The sequence below is a fragment of the Zea mays genome, chromosome 5 (genome assembly GCF_902167145.1).
Source record: "Zea mays cultivar B73 chromosome 5, Zm-B73-REFERENCE-NAM-5.0, whole genome shotgun sequence".
In the NCBI taxonomy this organism is placed as follows: domain Eukaryota; kingdom Viridiplantae; phylum Streptophyta; class Magnoliopsida; order Poales; family Poaceae; genus Zea; species Zea mays.
This window is the reverse complement of record NC_050100.1, coordinates 49,958,545-49,980,228: the sequence shown is the minus strand read 5'-3', so window position 1 is coordinate 49,980,228 and position 21,684 is coordinate 49,958,545. Positions and strand designations below refer to the sequence as shown.

Sequence of the window (21,684 nt, the reverse complement as noted above, 5' to 3'; positions counted from 1 at the left end):
TCCAGCGGCGGAGACTCTCCCTCGCTGCCCTCATTTGTTTACTCATTTTCCGCTAGCTGCATGTGCTGGTGGTGCAGCGACTGCAACGACCTTCCATGGTTGGCCTGGCCTCCTCAGGTTCTTCGATCTCGTCTCATGATCTTGATGGTGAATCTTTGGCAAATGCATTTGACACCATTTATTGTGCTCAGATTCGATTTGAAAATCTTTCATTGAATGATGGTAAGTGTTTTGGCCAATAAATAGCAATGGCTGGAAGCAACCCGGCTATCCACCAAGAGCAAAGGAGAGCCTGGAAGCGTACGCTGAGGAGATCCAAGAAGATGGCCATTCTGTGGTGGACGGCGCTCAAGAAGTCCCTGAGCTGCAAGTCGCAGGACTCCTGCGACGTGATCAAGCGGGACGACGCCTCGCGCGGCGCCAGCGCCAGCGCCAGGGGCCTCGGTCTCAAGAGGTCGTTCCTGCTGCAGCCGTCGTTGTCGCTGCCGAGGTCGGGGTGCTCGCGCTCCATCTCCAATCTGCGGGACGTGATCCACAGCGCCAGGTTCCAGGCGCCACCGGCCGTGCGCAGCAAGTGCGACAGCCCGATGTCGGTCGAGAGCAGCGACGTCCTTAACGCGGTGACGCACGACGTGCTGCTCGCCGCCGGGGGGCCAGCATCCGCGCTCGCCGCCTCGGACGTAGGCGCGGTGCCGCCGTACGCGCACAGCCCGCTCCTGATGCGGTGCGCCACCGGCGCCCGTCTCTCCCAGAGGAAGTCACCGCTCCGCCTCGGCGGCGGCGACCTGGGGTCGCCCATTCCCGCCTGGGCCCCCTGCGTCGAGGTCGGGGTCCGATGCAACCGCTGTGGCGCCCGCTTCCCCAACGACAACGCCCTGGAGTCGCATCACCTCGTCTTCCACGCTGGTAAGCGCCACCATTTATACTTCTGTGGTCAGGAATTCAGAGTCGTCGTGCTTCATTTCATGTCTGATGATGGCTCCGGACTACGGTTCTCGCGTGCAGTCACCGAGGTGGTGGGCGGCGAGACGGCGAGCAAGGTGGTGGAACTCATATACAGTGTCGGGTGGCCGAATCCCGAGGCCGCGCTGGACCGCGTCGAGCGAGTCGTCAAGGTCCACAGCATGGAGAGGCGGGTGGACCGGTTCAAGGAGTACATGGAGGAGGTGAAGGGCAGGGCGGCGAGGCTGCCCAACAAGCACCCCCGCTGCGTCGCCGACGGCAACGAGCTGCTCCAGTTCCACGGCACCACCGTCTCCTGCTCCCTCGGCAGCGGCGGCTCGCACAGCGTCTGCACGTCGAGCCTGTGCAACGTCTGCCGCATCATCCGGCACGGCTTCTCGGCGACCAGGAAGTCCAGGAACAGCGGCGGCGGCGTGTTCACCACCTCCACGAGCAGGCACGCGCTGGAGTGCCTGCAGGAAACCTCCGGCGTCGGCGCGAAGCACGCGCTGCTCGTGTGCAGGGTTATCGCGGGGAGGATCCACCGCCCGCTGGAGAAGCTGAGCCAGGACTTCGCCGTGCAGCCGGGATTCGACTCGGTCGCCGGCCAGGTCGGTGACGATTCAAGCATCGAGGAGCTGTACCTGCTCAACCCGAGTGCTCTTCTCCCGTGCTTCGTGGTCATATGTAAAGATTAGATCTTGCGGCTGGGTATAGCAAACACATCATAGAGACACATATAGCAAAATATTTAGATCAATCCTAGCATATTTTGTTTTGATTGTCGATTAAATTTGCAGTTTAGTTCATTACAAGTTGTTGGACAGCATGTTCGTCAGTGCTTTGCAAAAACAAGAAACATGTTCTCTTTGTTCTTTATGTAAGCTATTTCATTGTGTGTGTTGGGGTGGGGTGGGGTAGAAGCGCACGAAGTTCCTACAGAAGGAACGCACAAATGAACCCTAACATAAAACAAAAAGGGTACCTTCTCTTTGTTCTTTTTCAGAGATTTCAACATTTGTTTAAAAGCGCGGGATCTTCATACAAATGAACCTACCATTGTTTTAGCAATTTCAACATTTGTACTTTCTCATAACTTGTGCCAGTGACGGGTACATAGCTTCAAACTCCATTTCTAGTTTGTTTTTTTAAGGATTTCAGAGTAGCAAACTAGGTAGCTTAAAACTTATGTTGCCACTCTCAAAATTTTATGAAGTTTGCAATTCTAGAAGATGTTTGGTTGGCTCTGGTCAGCTCTTACTTGGAATTTTTCTCTAAAGCAAACACCCCTTATTTTCTCATATGTTCCTTTAATACTTTACAATGTGAGAGTACCCATATATTGAAAAAAGATGGATAAAACTCTATCTAACATTAAGTGAATGGTTCTCCAACAATTTCACGCATTTCAGGCACAAATAAATACAAATATATCTTCTCTTTATGTTGTATGTAATTTTCTAATGGTTTAAAACCCGCCAAGTTCCAGAGATTTAAAAAAACACGCCAAAAATTTGACATTAAATGATAAAGGAGAGCGATTAGAGGAGGGTGGATGAGAGGCAATACAATATTTTTTCTAGACAATCTTGGCTTACTTCTCAAAACTTCACCAAAGCCCTCAAGATAGCAAAAGTAGCAAATAAATAGGCCACGAGCCAAACAATGGTAGGTTGTTTTTGGTGATGAATACAATGGAACACTCAAACCAACATGAAACCAAGTGCTTGAGCAAAACATACTGAAACTCGAAAGTGATGCTCTCACCTTTAATCAAAAAATAAAGAAAAAGCATAAACCCAAATCACCTAAACCAACTGGTGGTTTGATGACCTAGAAAATTTCTTAGGAAACTCAAAAAGCTACCGGAACAAAAGGGTCAGAAAATGAGCATATGTAACATAATAAGTGATCGAAATCACAAGGATACAAGAAAAATCGGCGTAACCGCAAAGTAGGCACGACATGGCCGGATTGCTCCCTACACAACAGGAATTCAGGGAATTCTCGTCGGCCAATTACAGATGGGAATTAAAGTGTAACTGATAGAAATTAGTTATTTTCATCGGTACATGGCCGACAGGGGTTAAATGTCAGGAATTATATAATTCCCGTCGGCCACCACCGAAGGGAATTAATTAATTCCCGTTGGCTATACACTACTACAGTAAACCTATATACAGGCGGTCCAGTTAGCCTCTACACAGGCGGTTCCAGGAACCGCTTGTGGTGCACCGCCTGTGATGTAAAACAACATCACAGGCGGTCAATCAAAAACCGCTTGTGATAGACACACATCACAAGCGGTTCTATCTAAAGGAACCGCCTATGATAGACACACATCACAGGCGGTTTCTAATCCTAGCCGCTTGTGTTAGACACACATCACATGCGGTTTCTAATCCTAGCCGCTTGTGTTAGACACATACCACAGGCGGTTTTAAATATAGGTCCGACTGTATTTCATTATACAGATTCCAGATTCATATGCAGATTCCAGATTCATATACAGAATTAATATACAAATGATATTCATAACAAATCAATATAGGTCCGACTGTATTTCAATATGAGAGAATCAAGCGTGTGGAAAAGAAAATTGATAAGAACTTAAAGCCATACATGTGGAAAAATGGTAGTTCATGAAAAATTGTATGAATCAAATTGTATTTATTAGCATGTATGATCGACTATGCATTGTGGTTGCCAATTAATTTAAAATCTCGCTAGTTATCTATGTGTGCTATTAAAATTCATTTAAATTATATTTGCATATTTTTGTTAAAAATTAAAATATTAATATGGTAATCAAATCACAATCACAGGCGGTTTTTTCATAATGGACCGTTTATGAAACGAATCGAGCACCACAAGCGGTCTGAAACAAAAATCGCTTGTGATACTAATACATCACAGGCGGTTCGAATAGCCTGGGACATCCCAGGCGGTTTTCTATCCGAACCGCCTGTGATGTAAAAAGCCTACCGCTTGTATAGAGCCAAATTGTACTAGTGATAGTAGGCCGACAGGAGTTAACCCTGCGTGTTAACTCCCATCGACCCGCTCTAGTCGATGTCAATACATTATCCCCGTCGGCCACCCCACTAGCAGATGGCAATTAATGCCCTTATCCCTGTTGACTGCCCTGGCCGATGGGCATTATCCTGGGCACAGTAACTCTCGTCGGATATGGTCATGCCAACAGGGATTAACCTGTGCTGCTGCAACAACAACCTATTTTGTCAATTTATCATCCAATTTTCAGAAAATAGCACATATACAATACATATCATCATAAAACTCACATATCACATACATCACTATAGCTCACATATCCAATCCACATAACTCCCATACTTCACATTACAAATTCATTACCAATTCCACATAGCTCACATATACAATTCAAATCACAACAATAAGGCAAGTTAGGTCTTTTGTTAACCAAAACACAAAAAATTTATTTTAACCAATAGCATTCATCATCTATAACTAAAGACGAACCACAAGTTCAAATATAAAAGTAGCATACTTCATGGACAACTACTTGGATGGTTTGAGCTTTGGCCTATGCTGCCACCAGGAGGAGGATACGCGAAGAGGGACTCAACAAAAGTCGTTCCAGGTGGTTTAGTCCCACTCCCACCCACTCCTGGCGTAGCCTATCAACAAGTTAATATACAAATGTACAAAATCATAAGAATATTTTGAGAGTTACAAAATTTACTTGGTCTCGGTGCAGGTATATGTGTTGGGGTGTTAAACTGTTGCATCCCTAGTCCCTGTTTAATGGACATTTGATTAAATTTAGAAAGAGTTACTGTTTCACTATAATAACTAGATAAAATGATAGGTTCGATAATGTTATAAGAGAATTTTCTAAGGCTAGCATACCTGAGCTGGTATGGATGCAAAAGGCCTCCATTATGTCGGCGGTGGCGGTGGAATATCTGGTAATATCATGCCCTATTGATGCATTATCTATTAAACAAATATGTTACTATTGCAAATATTGTTTTCAAATATATGAATTTAGAGTTTGAATCATCTATATTTACTTGAAACATCGCTTTTTGATGTTGCATGTGAAAGGGAATTAGCCTTACACCTATTTTCTAATTGATTTTGGTGGTTGAATTGCCCAACACAAATAATTGGACTAACTAGTTTGCTCTAGTCTATAAGTTCTACAGGTGCCAAAGGTTCACAATAAGTCAATAAAAAGACCAAGAAAAGGGTTCAAACAAGAGAGCAAAAGAAAACCCGAAAGGCACCCTGGTCTGGCGCACCGGACTGTCTGGTGCACCACCGGACAGTGTCCGGTGCACCAGGGCACTTTAGCTCGAACTCTTCACCTTCGGGAAAATTCAGAGGGCACTCCGCTATAATTCACCGGACTGTCTGGTGAGTCATCGGACAGTGCCCGGTGTGCCAGCGGAGCAACGACTACTTCGCGCGCAACGGTCGACTGCAACACATTAAATGCGCGCCTGCGCGCGCAGAGGTCAGAGGACACGCAGTTGGCGCACCGGACAGTCTACAGGACCTGTCCGGTGCACCACCGGACAGCCTAGAGGCCCCACAAGTCAGAGCTCCAACGGTCAAACCCCAACGGTCTGCTGACGTGGCTGGGGCACCGGATAGTGTCCGGTGGCGCACCGGACTGTCCGGTGCGCCATGCGACTGCAGCCTTCCAACGACCATTTTTGGTGGTTGGGGCTATAAATACCCCAACCACCCCACATTCAATGGCATCCAAGTTTTCACTCTTCTACACCTTACAAGAGCTAGCATTCAATACAAGACACACCAAAGAGATCAAATCCTCTCCCAACTCCACACAAAGCTTTAGTGATTAGAGAGAGTGATTTGTCATGTTCATTTGAGCTCTTGCGCTTGGATCGCTTCTTTTCTTTCTCAGTCTTCTTGTGACAACTCAATTGTAACCGAGGCAAGGGACACCAATTGTGTGGTGATCCTTGCGGGGACTTTGTGTCCCGTTTGATTGAGAAGAGAAGCTCACTCGGTCCGAGGGACCGTTTGAGAGAGGGAAAGGGTTGAAAGAGACCCGGTCTTTGTGACCACCTCAACGGGGAGTAGGTTTGCAAGAACCGAACCTCGGTAAAACAAATCATCGTGTCTCGCTCTTTATTCACTCACGATTTGTTTTGCGCCCTCTCTCTCGGACTCGTTTCTATTTCTAACGCTAACCCGGCTTGAAGGTGTGCTTAAGTTTGTAAATTTCAGATTTGCCCTATTCACCCCCCTCTAGGCGACTTTCAATTGGTATCGGGGCCCGGTGCTTCATTAGAGCCTAACCGCTCGAAGTGATGTTGGGAGATCACGCCAAGAAAGAGATGGGGACCGGCGAGAAGCCCATTACAAGCCACAGGAAGGCTCCATCGGGAGAGTCCTACAACAAAGGGAAGGGGAAGGAAAAGGAATCCTCTTCACACAAGTCGCGTCGGAGCGGTGACAAGAAGAAGAAGATGAGGAAGGTGGTCTACTACGAGACCGACTCCTCGTCGCCATCCACCTCCGGCTCCGACACGCCGTTCGTAACTTCTAAGCGCCATGAGCGCAAGAAGTTTAGTAAGATCCCCCTACGCTACCCTCGCATTCCTAAACATACGCCATTACTTTCCGTCCCATTGGGCAAACCACCAACGTTTGATGGTGAAGATTACGCTGGGTGGAGTGATATGATGCGATATCACCTAACCTCACTCCACAAAAGTATATGGGATGTTGTTGAGTTTGGTGTACAGGTACCATCCCTAGGGGATGAATACTATGTTGAGGACGAAGTTGCCCAAATTGTGCACTTCAATTCCCAAGCCACCACGATACTCCTCGCCTCTCTAAGTCGAGAGGAGTATAATAAGGTACAAGGGTTGAAGAGCGCAAAGGAGATTTGGGACGTGCTAAAGACCGCACACAAAGAAGACGAGGTGACCAAGATCACCAAGCGGGAGACGATCGAGGGGGAGCTCGGTCACTTCCGACTTCGCCAAGGAGAAGAGCCACAAGACATGTACAACCGGCTCAAAACCTTGGTGAACCAAGTGCGCAACCTCGGGAGCAAAAAATGGGATGACCACGAAGTGGTTAAGGTTATTCTTAGATCACTTGTTTTCCTTAACCCTACTCAAGTTCAATTAATTCATAGTAATCCTAGATATACACTAATGACTCCCGAGGAAGTGATAGGAAACTTTGTGAGCTTTGAGTTGATGATCAAATGCTCAAAGAAAATCAACAAGCTAGATGGCCCCTCCACGTCTGAAGCACAACCGGTCGCATTCAAGGCGACAGAGGAGAAGAAGGAGGAGTCTACATCAAGTAGACAACCCATCGATGCCTCTAAGCTCGACAACGAGAAAATGGCGCTCATCATCAAGAGCTTTCGCCAAATCCTCAAACAAAGGAGGGGGAAGGACTACAAGCCTCCCTCCAAGAAAGTATGCTACAAGTGTGGTAAGCCCGGTCATTTCATTGCTAAATGTCCATTATCTAGTGATAGTGACAGGGGCGACGACAAGAAGGGGAGAAGAAAGGAGAAGAAGAGATACTACAACAAGAAGGGCGGCGATGCCCATGTTTGCCGAGAGTGGGACTCCGACGAGAGCTCCACCGACTCCTCCTCCGACGAGGACGCCGCAAACATCGCCGTCACCAAGGGTCTTCTCTTCCCCAACGTCGGCCACAAGTGCCTCATGGCAAAGGACGACTAAAGGAAGAAGGTAAAATCTAAATCATCCTCTAAATATGTATCCTCTAGTGATGAAGATAATGCTAGTGATGAGGAGGATAATTTGCGCACCCTTTTTGCCAACCTAAACATGCAACAAAAAGAAAAATTGAATGAATTAATTAGCGCTATTCATGAGAAGGATGATCTCTTGGACACCCAAGAGGACTTCCTAATTAAGGAGAATAAAAAGCATGTTAAGGTTAAAAATGCTTACGCTCTAGAAGTAGAAAAATGTGAAAAACTATCTAGTGAGCTAAGCACTTGCCATGATACTATTGTCAACCTTAGAAATGAAAATGCTAGTCTAATAGCTAAGGTTGATTCAAATGTTTGTGATGTTTCAATTCCCAATCTTAGAAATGATAATGTTGATTTGCTTGCTAAGATTGAAGAATTGAATATCTCTCTTGCTAGCCTTAGAGACGAAAATGAAAAATTAATTGCTAAGGCTAAAGATTTAAATGTTTGCAATGTCACTATTTCTAACCTTAGAAATGAAAATGATATATTACATGCTAAGGTTGTAGAATTAAAATCTTGCAAACCCTCTACATCTACCGTTGAGCATACTTCCATTTGCACTAGATGTAGAGACATTAACATTGATGCTATTCATGATCATATGGCTTTAATTAAACAACAAAATGATCATATAGCTAAATTAGATGCTAAAATTGCCGAGCATGACTTAGAAAATGAGAAATTTAAATTTGCTAGAAGCATGCTCTATAGTGGGAGACGCCCTGGCATCAAGGATGGCATTGGCTTCCAAAAGGGAGACAATGTCAAACTTAATGCCCCTCCTAAAAGATTGTCCAATTTTGTTAAGGGCAAGGCTCCCATGCCTCAGGATAACGAGGGTTACATTTTGTACCCTGCCAGTTATCCCGAGAGCAAAATTAGAAGAATTCATTCTAGGAAGTCTCACTCTGGCCCTAATCATGCTTTTATGTATAAGGGTGAGACATCTAGCTCTAGGCAATCAACCCGTGCTAAATTGCCTAAGAAGAGAACTCCTAGTGCATCAAATGATTCTAACATCTCATTTAAAACCTTTGATGCATCTTATGTTTTAACTAACAAATCCGGCAAGGTAGTTGCCAAATATGTTGGGGGCAAGCACAAGGGGTCAAAGACTTGTGTTTGGGTACCCAAAGTTCTTGTGTATAATGCCAAAGGACCCAAAACCATTTGGGTACCTAAAATCAAGAACTAAACTTGTTTTGTAGGTTTATGCATCTGGGGGCTCAAGTTGGATTATCGATAGCGGGTGCACAAACCACATGACAGGGGAGAAGAAGATGTTCTCCTCCTATGAGAAAAACCAAGATCCCCAACGAGCTATCACATTCGGGGATGGAAATCAAGGTTTGGTCAAAGGATTGGGTAAAACTGCTATCTCCTGACCATTCTATTTCCAATGTTTTTCTTATGGATTCTTTAGATTACAATTTGCTTTCAGTATCTCAATTATGCAAAATGGACTACAACTGTCTTTTCACAGATGTAGGTGTTACTGTCTTTAGAATGAGTGATGATTCAATAGCATTTAAGGGAGTGTTAGAGGGTCAGCTATACTTAGTAGATTTTGATAGAGCTGAACTCGACACTTGCTTAATTGCTAAGACTAACATGGGCTGGCTCTGGCATCGCCGACTAGCACATGTTGGAATGAAGAATCTTCACAAACTTCTAAAAGGAGAACACATTTTGGGACTAACCAATGTTCATTATGAGAAAGACAGGATTTGTAGCGCATGTCAGGCAGGGAAGCAAGTTGGTGTTCATCATCCACACAAGAACATCATGACGACTGACAGGCCACTCGAGCTCCTACACATGGACCTATTCGGCCCGATAGCTTACATAAGCATCGGCGGGAGTAAGTACTGTATAGTTATTGTGGATGATTATTCTCGCTTCACTTGGGTGTTCTTTTTGCAGGAAAAATCTCATACCCAAGAAACCTTAAAGGGATTCTTGAGACAGGCTCAAAATGAGTTCGGCTTAAGGATCAAGAAAATTAGAAGCGACAACGGGACGGAGTTCAAGAACTCTCAAATTGAAGGCTTCCTTGAGGAGGAGGGCATCAAGCATGAGTTCTCTTCTCCCTACACGTCACAACAGAATGGTGTAGTGGAGAGGAAGAATAGAACTCTATTGGACATGGCAAGAACCATGCTTGATGAATACAAGACTTCGGATCGGTTTTGGGCTGAGGCGGTCAACACCGCCTGCTACGCCATCAACCGGTTGTATCTACACCGAATCCTCAAGAAGACATCATACGAACTCCTAACCGGTAAAAAGCCCAATATTTCATATTTTAGAGTCTTTGGTAGCAAATGCTTTATTCTTGTTAAAAGAGGTAGAAAATCTAAATTTGCTCCTAAGACTATAGAAGGCTTTTTACTAGGATATGATTCAAACACAAGGGCATATAGAGTCTTTAACAAGTCCTCAGGACTAGTTGAAGTTTCTTGTGACGTTGTGTTTGATGAAACTAACGGCTTTCAAGTAGAGCAAGTTGATCTTGATGAGATAGATGATGAAGAGGCTCTGTGCATCGCGCTAAGGAACATGTCCATTGGGGATGTGTGTCCTAAGGAAACCGAAGAGCCTCCAAATGCACAAGATCAACCATCTTCCTCCACACAAGCATCTCCACCAACTCAAGACGAGGATAAGGCTCAAAGTGATGAAGGAGAAGATCAAGATGTTGAGCCACCTCAAGAGGAGAGCAATGATCAAGGGGGAGATGCCCATGCTCAAGATAAGGAAGAAGAACAAGTTCCAAGGCCGCCACACCCAAGAGTCCACCAAGCAATTCAACGAGATCACCCCGTCGACACTATCCTCGGCGACATTCATAAGGGGGTAACCACTAGATCTTGTGTTGCACATTTTTGTGAGCATTACTCTTTTGTTTCCTCTATTGAGCCACACAGGATAGAGGAAGCACTACACGATTCGGATTGGGTGGTGGCGATGCAAGAGGAGCTCAACAATTTCACTCGGAATGAGGTATGGCATTTAGTTCCACGTCCTAATCAAAATGTTGTAGGAACCAAGTGGGTGTTCCGCAACAAGCAAGACGAGCATGGTGTGGTGACAAGGAACAAAGCCCGACTTGTGGCCAAGGGATATTCACAAGTCGAAGGTTTGGATTTTGGTGAAACCTATGCACCCGTAGCTAGGCTTGAATCAATTCGTATATTACTTGCCTATGCTACTTACCATGGTTTTAAGCTTTACCAAATGGACGTGAAAAGTGCCTTCCTCAATGGACCAATCAAGGAAGAGGTCTATGTTGAGCAACCTCCCGGCTTTGAAGATAGTGAGTACCCTAACCATGTTTATAAACTCTCTAAGGCGCTTTATGGGCTCAAGCAAGCCCCAAGAGCATGGTATGAATGCCTAAGAGATTTTCTTCTCACTAATGGCTTCAAAGTCGGAAAAGTCGATCCTACTTTATTTACTAAAACTCTTGACAATGATTTGTTTGTATGCCAAATCTATGTTGATGATATCATATTTGGGTCTACTAACGGATCTACATGTGAGGAATTTAGTAGGATCATGACACAAAAATTCGAGATGTCGATGATGGGGGAGTTGAAGTACTTCTTAGGATTTCAAGTAAAGCAACTCCAAGAGGGCACCTTCATTAGCCAAACATAGTATATACAAGACATTCTAAACAAGTTTGGGATGAAGGATGCCAAGCCCATCAAGACACCCATGGGAACCAATGGGCATCTCGACCTCGACACGGGAGGTAAATCCGTCGATCAAAAGGTATATCGGTCGATGATAGGCTCTTTACTCTATTTATGTGCATCTTGACCGGATATTATGCTTACCGTATGCATGTGTGCAAGATTCCAAGCCGACCCTAAGGAAGCTCACATTAAGCCGGAAAACGAATCTTGAGATATTTAGTTCATACTCCTAAGTTTGGGCTTTGGTATCCTAGGGGATCCACTTTTGATTTAATTGGTTATTCGGATGCCGATTGGGCAGGGTGTAAGATTAATAGAAAGTGCACATCGGGAACTTGCCAGTTCTTGGGAAGATCCTTGGTGTCTTGGGCTTCAAAGAAGCAAAATTCCGTAGCTCTTTGTACCGCCGAAGCCGAGTATATTGCCGTAGGTCATTGTTGCGCGCAACTACTTTGGATGAGGCAAACCCTTAGGGACTATGGTTACAAATTAACCAAAGTTCCTCTTCTATGTGATAATGAGAGTGCAATCCGCATGGCGGATAATCCCGTTGAACATAGCCGCACTAAACATATAGCCATTCGGTATCATTTCTTAAGAGATCACCAACAAAAGGGAGATATCGAGATTGCATATATCAACACTAAGGAACAATTAGCCGATATCTTTACCAAGCCACGAGATGAACAAACTTTTAATAAACTTAGGCATGAGCTAAATATTCTTGATTCTAGGAATTTCTTTTGATGTCTTGCATACATAGCTCATGAATATACCTTTGATCATGTCTCTTTTATATGCCATGACTAATGTGTTTTCAAGTATATTTCACACCAAGTCATAGGTGTATTAAAAGGGAATTGGAGTCTTCGGCAAAGACAAAGGCTTCCACTCCACTCCATAACTCATCCTTCGCCGTCGCTCCGAGCAAATATCCAACTTTGGTATAATCTTCACTCATATTTTGTTTGCCAAAGGGGGAGAAAGTAGTTTCCACGGGCTTATATTTCACTCAAAGTATCCGTTTTTGGTGATTCATGCCAAAGGGGGAGAAAGTATTAGCCCAAATCAAAAGGACCGCACCACCACCCTTATTTTAAAAGAGTTTTTCATATTGGTATCTTATTATGTTCAAAAAGGGGACAAAGTAGTATTTTCAAAATTTATATCTTAAAACCCTCTTGAACACTAAGAGGAGGAATTTATTAAGGGAGAGTTTTGTTGAAGTCAAAGGAAAAGCATTTGAAACAGGGGGAGAAAATTTCAAATCTTGAAAATGCTTCTCAAAATCTTATTCATTTACCTTTGACTATTTGCAAAAGAACTTTGAAAAGAATTTACAAAAGAATTTGCAAAAACAAAACAAGTGGTGCAAGCGTGGTCCAAAATGTCAAAAATTAAAGAAACAATCCATGCATATCTTATGAATTTATATTGGCTCAAATTCTAAGTAACCTTTGCACATACAATTATGCAAACTAGTTCAATTATGCACTTCTATATTTGCTTTGGTTTGTGTTGGCATCAATCACCAAAAAGGGGGAGATTGAAAGGGAATTAGGCTTACACCTATTTCCTAATTGATTTTGGTGGTTGAATTGCCCAACACAAATAATTGGACTAACTAGTTTACTCTAGTCTATAAGTTCTACAGGTGCCAAAGGTTCACAATAAGTCAATAAAAAGACCAAGAAAAGGGTTCAAACAAGAGAGCAAAAGACAAACCGAAAGACACCCTGGTCTGGCGCACCAGACTGTCCGGTGTGCCACCGGACAGTGTCCGGTGCACCAGGGCACTTCCGCTTGAACTCTTCACCTTCGGGAAAATTCAGAGGGCACTCCGCTATAAATCACCGGACTGTCCGGTGTGCCAGCGGAGCAACGGCTATTTCGCGTGCAACGGTCGACTGCAACGCATTAAATGCGCGCCTGCGCGCGCAGAGGTCAGAGGACGCGCAGTTGGCGCACCGGACAGTCTACAGGACCTGTCCGGTGCACCACCGGACAGCCCAGAGGCCCCACAAGTCAGAGCTCCAACGGTCGAACCCCAACGGTCTGCTGACGTGGCTGGGGCACCGGACTGTCCGGTGCGCCATGCGACTGCAGCCTTCCAACGACCATTTTTGGTGGTTGGGGCTATAAATACCCCAACCACCCCACATTCAATGGCATCCAAGTTTTCACTCTTCTACACCTTACAAGAGCTAGCATTCAATACAAGACACACCAAAGAGATCAAATCCTCTCCTAACTCCACACAAAGCTTTAGTGATTAGAGAGAGTGATTTGTCGTGTTCATTTGAGCTCTTGCGCTTGGATCACTTCTTTTCTTTCTTAGTCTTCTTGTGACAACTCAATTGTAACCGAGGCAAGAGACACCAATTGTGCGGTGATCCTTGCTGGGACTTTGTGTCCCGTTTGATTGAGAAGAGAAGCTCACTCGGTCCGAGGGACCGTTTGAGAGAGGGAAAGTGTTGAAAGAGACCCGGTCTTTGTGACCACCTCAACGGGGAGTAGGTTTGCAAGAACCGAACCTCGGTAAAACAAATCATCATGTCTCGCTCTTTATTCGCTCACGATTTGTTTTGCGCCCTCTCTCTCGGACTCGTTTCTATTTCTAACGCTAACCCGACTTGAAGGTGTGCTTAAGTTTGTAAATTTCAGATTCGCCCTATTCACCCCCCTCTAGGCGACTTTCAGCATGCAAGCCATGAAATATTCACTTTGTTGTCTCATCATCTCACGCAACCTCGAAATCTCTAACTCCTACCTGTTTGGTCGACGAGAGCACGAGCTACAGGACGATGAACCTTTCCTCTGAGCTCTCACCTCAGACGAGTCAATCACTCCATCGAAGAGTGTGTACCTACAAGTGATTCAAAAAATGTTCTTAGTGCATTACCAAATTAGTGTCAATCGTGTAATTTTGTAAGTTAGAGCTAACCATCCATGAGTTTCCTCACCACTAGCATGTACCGCTGAGGGATCCTACGATGCATGTTACCAATCGAAGTCGGGGCCATGATGCTGAACCATCTCCTCCTCATATGTCACTTATACATTATTTATAACTTACAAATGCATAAATTTTGATACTTTGACCATTTTATAATTTTGGGTCAAAACTCACCATCTGATTTGTGGTCATCTGGCTGCATAGCCTGCCATAAACACCTTAATGTCACTAGGCTTTTGGCCACTCATAGCTTCCTGTATAGACAAAATACTTTCATAAGTAAACATACTTATTGGTTATCGACATAGTTACATCAATCTTACCATTTGTTGAGCATTTTGGAGATAGTCGTTGTCGGAGAGAAAATCCTCCGGCCGGGTGGCGGAACGCACCCGCCCTAATCCTAAGATGAGAAGGGGGCTTAAGCGTTTTGCCTGTCTATTGGAAGGTGGATGAACACACGAGGACTCGAGGGTTTAGAGTGGTTCAGGTCGCCGTAGCATAATACCTTACTTCCACTGTGTGTATGTTGTATTGAGTATGAGTATGAGCGTGTGTCTGTGTGCTTGTGAGCCTGTCCTGTAACGTTGTGTGCCTTCCCTTTTATTGTTTAAGGGAGGCACATACAAGAATGTTGAGCCCCGACATGTGGGCCCAGGGACATAATGGAAAGAATACATTATGTGGATAGTTAATACTAATAACACCTGAGTAATCACCGGGCGCATGATGGCCGCAGTCCACGCAGTATTGATAGGCGGCGACCGTTTTCTTGGTAACGTGCGAGTAATGATGAGTAATAGCGCAACCCACGCAACATGGACCAGGCGCGCCGCCTGCCACTGGAATGGACAGGCGCTCGTCTTATCCGCAATAAATGCAGGGGCGGTGTAGCCCAGAGGCTTACGCTAGGCTCCGTCTGTTGGCTTACGTCACATGCAGTAGGCCACGTGGCAGCATCGGGTCTTCGCCTGGGCGGAGAGCATAAGTTTATACGATAAGGTCTAGACACGTGTTGGCACCGGACCCCCACCTGGGCCTTGCCTAAGGCTTGGGTATACTCTGTCCTAGAATCCCGGGACCCTGCTGTGAGCGGCGCGGACCCCACACAGAGGGGTCCGGATCCCATCCTAGGGGTCTGGTTTGCACACGTGGAGGTCCTGGGCCATACCCGGAGGCCCAAACTGTATATACAGGGTCCAATACGTTTCCATGGGGGTCCGGACCTACTTACTGGAGGTGCCTCAGTGTCAGCTTCTCTGGACACGTGGCGGCACCAGACCTGCCCATGTGGTGGGGTTAGGTATTGTTGCTGGCCCAGAGTAGACGCCCGAGCTTGGGCGAGTCTTGGTCTGGTCCCACATACAGGTCTTTTACCACGCGACCAAGGATAGCCACATGGGTAATAACCGTGTGGGTACTGTGCCTTTATACGGCAGTAAGGGGTACCTCTGTTCTAGGGTACCGACAGTGGCCCCCGGGCCCACCTCAGGGGAGGATGCGAGCCTGCAGGTGGGGCCAAAGCTTGTACCTTGCCTCAATATGGCCTGAGTGGTGATTGGGGTGCCATCTTAGCACGCCTGCTGACGCGCCGCACTAATTCAGCGCATCTGTCGACGCACCTGCTGTCAATCTGCCTTCGGTCACGTCAACTGCCATATTTGTCCCCGCGGCTGACTGACCCACGGCCCCCACGTCTAGCGGTTTTGTCGGGCCATGTGCGGGGCGCCTCGTTGCCGCCGCCTTGGTTAAAAAATATCCTTTCGCAGCGGCCCCGAGGCGGCGCGCGATCGTGTGAGGCGGTTCGCTCCCCGCGCGGCAGTTCGCTCTTTTCGCACTCGAAGACCAGCACACCAGCTGCATGACTTGTGGACCCGGGCCCCCGTGTCCGAGATGGGGCTGCCTGGGCGCCAGGTGCGCGTCGAACGAGATTCCTTGCAGCGTTTCAGGGCGCGAGCGGGAGCGTTTTCCTAGAAAAGGGATTCGCTCCTCGTGGAGAAGTTACCCTTTCGCATTCTCTCCCAATCGCTTGCACCCCTTTGCCTTCGTGCTTCTTCGTTCCACGCCCGCGCCGCCGGCTGTGCCCTTTTGCCTTCGCGCTCCTTAGTTCCATGCCTGCGCCGCCGTGCATGCCATGGCTTCCCTCGATCACCCCGACCGCTTCCATTCTGAGGCGGCGCTCAACCTGGTGCGCGGCCTGCTCGGGTGGAGTGTGCTAGGGCTCGCCGGAAGGATTCACGCCGGCGCGGCTCCCCTCGACGACCTTGCCGTTGGGGAGTTCGTGCTATTCGTCTCCTACATCTCCTGCGGGTTGACGCTGCCGATCTCGCCTTTCTTCCTACTGCTGTTGGAGGAGTTCGGGCTCCAGCTTCAGCACCTTACGCCCCACTCCATTCTCCAAGCAGCCATCTTCGTCCACCTCTGCGAGATGTTCGTAGGGGTGGCCCCCTGTACTTCCCTCTTCTGCCACTTCTTCGTGCTGGTCAAGTCTGGGAAGGCTAGGGACCATATTGGTGCCTACTACTTTCAGACGAGGCTAGATTCGGTCGTAGCCTACATCTCCACCTTCGACGGCACGAGGTGGGAAAACTGGCGCGGCGACTGGGTGATCGCCAGCGCCGAGGCCAACGATCGCCTCGCCCTGCCGAGCAACGGGCCAGCCCTCGACCGCAAGCACTGGAGGACCAAGCCATCGCTATCGCCAGAGCTCCTGCCCGTACTGGACAGGATCAAGACCTTGGGAACCGGTGGTCTGACCTCCATGCATGTGGTCGGCAACTTCCTGAAGCGCCGGGTCATGCCGCTGCAGAGGAGGCCGCGCTTGTGCTACTGGTTTACTGGCCCGAATGATATCGGCAGGATCCAACGCAGGTCATGTACAGATCTATCCTGGGAGGAGCTAGAACTCCTGGTGAAGGGGATTACTGGTGAGTCCTTTGTCCCTGAATCCTTGATACTCCCACAGGACACCCCAGCACTCTGTGATAATCCAGGGCTGCGAACGGCGGTCCTGGCCATGCTGCCGACCCTCGACGACAGCGGCGTGGCGGTTCGTCAGATCGGCGGTCGGGACCCCCTCCGCGGGATCCAAATCCCTGGTGTACCGGCTGGAGGTCCCCAGCCCACCGGTCCGGCCCCTTGTGCCGGTCTTGCCGCGGCCCCTAGCCCCTTGAACAAGGGCAAAGGGGATGCAAGCAGTGCCTCCGCCCCATGTAGCTCCGGGGGTTCAGAGGAGGAGAGGCGGTGCAGGCTGCGTCGCGCTGATGGGTCGCTCGTTTCAGAGCCCTCCTAGAAGCTTCAGAGGACCGCAGGCGGAACCGAGGGGGCCAACTCTCAGGCCCCCGGGGTGCAGAGGCGTGTAAGCCCTCCGGTCCCGCCGCCACCACCACCTTACGGGGGTGATCACCCCTGGGAGCACCAGCAGCAGCAGCAACAGCAACAACCACCGCCAGCACAACAACAGCAGCAGGAGCGGCGGTCGTCCTGCTTCCAGTGTCACTGTAAAGTCCAGGGCCCCAAGTAAGTGTAGCCCCCTTTTTCCACAAGTCTAGTTATCATGCCGACGGGTCTTAACCCATCCTTTGTTCGCCAGGGCTTCCTCCCCTTCTGCTCCCAAGGTCGCGCCCCCTCCGCCAGATACCAGGCCCACCGACAGGTCTGGTTCTCAGCAGCAGGAATCTGCTGAGAGTGGTGTCGGCGAAGCGCACCCAGCTGTCGCCGGGACAGTGCCACCGGCCTCCCACGTCCCAACTGGTGGTCTGGCTGTGGCGGCGCGGCGGCGGCGGCGGAGGTCCCAGCTGGCACTAGTAGAGACCTTATCATCGATGACGTTTGTATTGCGTCACAGCATGTGTATATATCGTCACAGATAAAGATGTGTGACGAATTTGTGACGAGTTCGATTTGGTCATAGGGGTCGCGTCACATTTGTTGTGTTGTGACGAACTACAATTTTCGTCATCAATGTGTATACATTTTGTGACGAAATACGCGTTGTCATGGAAGTGAATTCATTCTATGACGATCAGTTGTGGTCATAGAGGAAGGCACTTTTCCGTCATAATTCGTCGTCTGCCCGAGCAACCTGACGGTGTTGTTAACGTCGTTTGGTTTCTGTGACGGTACGGTATCGTCATAGATAGAGCCGTGGTTTGGTCATTAACAGTCGTTTGGAAGGTCCTGATGCGTATGACGTCAGCGCTGACGTGGCTAGTGACGTGGCAGCTGACGTCAGCGCTGACGTCAACGCTGACGTGGCTAGTACAGTGGCAGCTGACGTGGCATATGTTTTATTATATGCCACCAGTTTGGTCACAGATGTGCAGAGAATAATTTTATTGGAAATTGCAAAAGATACTAGAACAGAGGAATGAGCACACAATTCCATATTCCGTAGATGAATACAACTAATATTCCAGTGCGCATACAAACTAAGTGGACAACACTAAACTCAGTTCACAGCATCACCACTTGACTTCACATTTCAGTTGAGTTTGCACAAACATAACAGCATATAATAAAAAGTTGACACCCACAAGCAACTAGAGTTTTTGGGTACCCTCATGTCAAAGAACAGGCCAAAAACAGCAGCTCTGACTAGCAGCCCTCATGTCGAAGAAGAGTTACCATGCAAGGACAAGAGCTTCTTGATGAGCACATTGGTCTCCTCCATCTCCTTGTTGTTCTTCTCTATTATCTTCTTGTACTCCTCCAACTCCCTTTGTGTCCTCGCCTGCTGTTCCTCAGCTTCTTCACATTTCTTCCTGAGCTGGTCGAGTTCACCTTGAACAGCAGCCGTCGCTTCAGCTGCAAGTTGTTCCCGAAGCTCACTATGATTTGATGATGATGCCTTGGAGGTTGCCGATGTTTTGATGCCGACGCTTTTCAGGAATTGGTGTGAGCTGCTCTGGGACAACACCTTCGACACAAGGTGCACACTGGATGCTGGCATCTCACCTTCAGCAACAGGTTCAGCCCTCAAAGCCTCCATATGAGACTGAAATATCATGGACAGAAACAGTTACATGTTAATGCTAATGAGCAACAGCAAGATGCCAATTGTTAGTTATTGCAATAATTTGAGGCATGTAGAGATGACAAATTATAGTAGATTTGTCGCTGACAATAATGTAAAAACAGTGACTTTCATTTCTAGTGCACGGGTCCTACAAGGCATTAACAAAGACTATGAAAAATAGACTATGAAAGACTCTAAAAGCTATACATTTGATGGCAAATTATAGCAGTTACAAATTATAGCAGATTTGCTTAAAAGCTATACATTTGATGGCAAATTAAAAGCTATACATTTGAAAGACTCTAAAAATAGACTATGAAAAATAATGTGAAAACAGTTATAAATTATAGCAGATTTGCTTAACAAAGACTCTAAAACCTATACATTTGATGGCAAATTATAGCAAATTATAGCAGTTACAAATTATAGCATATTTGCTTAAAAGCTATACATTTGATGGCAAATTAAAAGCTATACATTTGAAAGACTCTATAAATAGACTATGAAAAATAATGTGAAAACAGTTACAAATTATAGCAGATTTGCTTAACAAAGACTCTAAAAGCTATACATTTCTAGTGCACGGGTCCTACAAAAAATAGACTATGATATTTACTTTCATTTCAGAAATTTGATGGCAGACAAAATAGACTATGATCTGAACTCCCCTGGGATGGGACAGGCGATCTCACTCATCGATCTCACTCCCCTTCGTTCCATCGACCCACAGCCAGCCTCCCTCATATGATCTCATAAAAATTACACTAAATAAAGCAAACAAATGAACTTACAAGTGCTTCTCTTGCCGGTTCACTCAGGCCACGTTTGGAGCTGGTATGATAGGTCTTGAAGGCGTCCACCGCATCTAGTTCTTCAGTCTGATCTAAGCTGGGTTCTTCTCGGTTTCTCTTCTGCTTCTGTTTCGTGGATAAACAATCACAGCGAAGTTTGCTCAGATCAAATGCAATAGAAGTTGAGTGCAAAAGTGCAGGTAGTAGTACAAGGTAATAGTTACTTACATATGCATGTAAGTGTGCCACATAGCAGCGAGAACCCGTAGCCTGATGAAACTTGACTTGACTGCGGTTCTGCTTGTTCTTTTCACTTATTTCCTACAAGAGAATGAACATGTCAGATTAGATCATAGGTTCAATATGCGAAGATCCTTTGCAAACTTATAGTGAAAGAACAATATATGACAAGATACCCATACCATGTTCTTTGGATCAGACCACTTTGCAACTAATGCCCTCCACTGTTCATCAGTCATGTAAGATACAGGAGAAGTTGTGCTAATCTCATTTGCAGGTACACCATTGAAGTATTTCTGCTTGAGCCGATAACGCTGGTTTTTTACCGCAGAGCGTAGCATATCGGTGAAAGCTTCCTTTGTTGCCTTGTCCTCAGTGTTAACGGACAAGCGCCCCTATGCATATGACAATTCCATAGTTAGTCAATTCAGGTTAAGCAGTATACAAGTGAACCATAGAATCAGTAATGCACTTACATTTAGCTGTGACACAAAGCTGTTGTAGTATTTCTGGTCGTCCTTGTAATCTTTCCAACGAGTTAGGATAGGCATGGTTTCCCGAATAATGATGCCAGCCTCTGATGCAAACTTGGCAGCTTGAACAGGTTCATGTGGCCTTTTTTTGCCTTCCTCAACAGCTATGGGCAGTATCCTTTGCATAACTTTAGTCATCCTGTCCAGTTGTTTTCCCTTGGTTGCTGCCCTGGGTCTCCTTGGTGCTCGTTGTGTAGGAGCTACAAAATATAATTCGCTTTTATTGAATAATGAAATTGTTTTATTTCATGCAAATCAACAAAAGAGATGCCATATTTGACTGAAAAAACTAGAACTTGCCTTCTGTTTCTTCATCTCTAGCTACATTGCCTTGAGCATCACCTGTACTGTCATGAGTAGCAGATGCCATGTCTTCCTCTTCAGCTCTGCTGAAATGATCAGCAAGTCCAGGTGTAGTACGGCTGTTTCCTTCAGCATCACCTGTACTGTCATGAGCAGCAGATGGCATGGCTTCCTCTGCAGCTCTGCTGAAATGATCAGCAAGTCCAGGTGTAGTAGGGCTGTTTGGTATGTGATCATTTCCATCTGTTGGTTCCTGTACATTGTGGCCATCTGTCTCTGTAGAGTGAAGCCTTTTTGAAGATTGCTCCTCTGGTTGTGCACCTGCCCTCACTCTCTTGCTGAACCTAATGCCTAGAGCCATGTTGGGGTCTATCTTCTTCTTTGAAGCAAGGGTTGTGTTTCTACCTCTTCTAGGATACTGTCCAC

The 21,684-nt window shown here is 46.7% G+C and overlaps 2 protein-coding genes across 2 annotated transcripts; one reads left to right on the top strand and one right to left on the bottom strand.

Moving 5' to 3' along the window:
• Positions 1-207: 207 nt before the first annotated feature.
• On the top strand, positions 208-1,771 carry LOC103628187 (uncharacterized). The gene is made up of 2 exons (XM_020537659.1): positions 208-906; positions 1,006-1,771. The coding sequence occupies exons 1-2, from the start codon at positions 249-251 to the stop codon at positions 1,638-1,640; spliced, it is 1,293 nt and encodes a 430-aa protein (XP_020393248.1). The 5' UTR covers positions 208-248; the 3' UTR covers positions 1,641-1,771.
• Positions 1,772-18,803: 17,032 nt separating this feature from the next.
• Positions 18,804-20,219, bottom strand: LOC103628186 (uncharacterized). The gene is made up of 2 exons (XM_020537658.2): positions 20,183-20,219; positions 18,804-19,370 (listed from the first exon to the last, which is right to left on the bottom strand). The coding sequence occupies exon 2, from the start codon at positions 19,362-19,364 to the stop codon at positions 18,981-18,983; it is 384 nt and encodes a 127-aa protein (XP_020393247.1). The 5' UTR covers positions 19,365-19,370; positions 20,183-20,219; the 3' UTR covers positions 18,804-18,980.
• Positions 20,220-21,684: the final 1,465 nt, after the last annotated feature.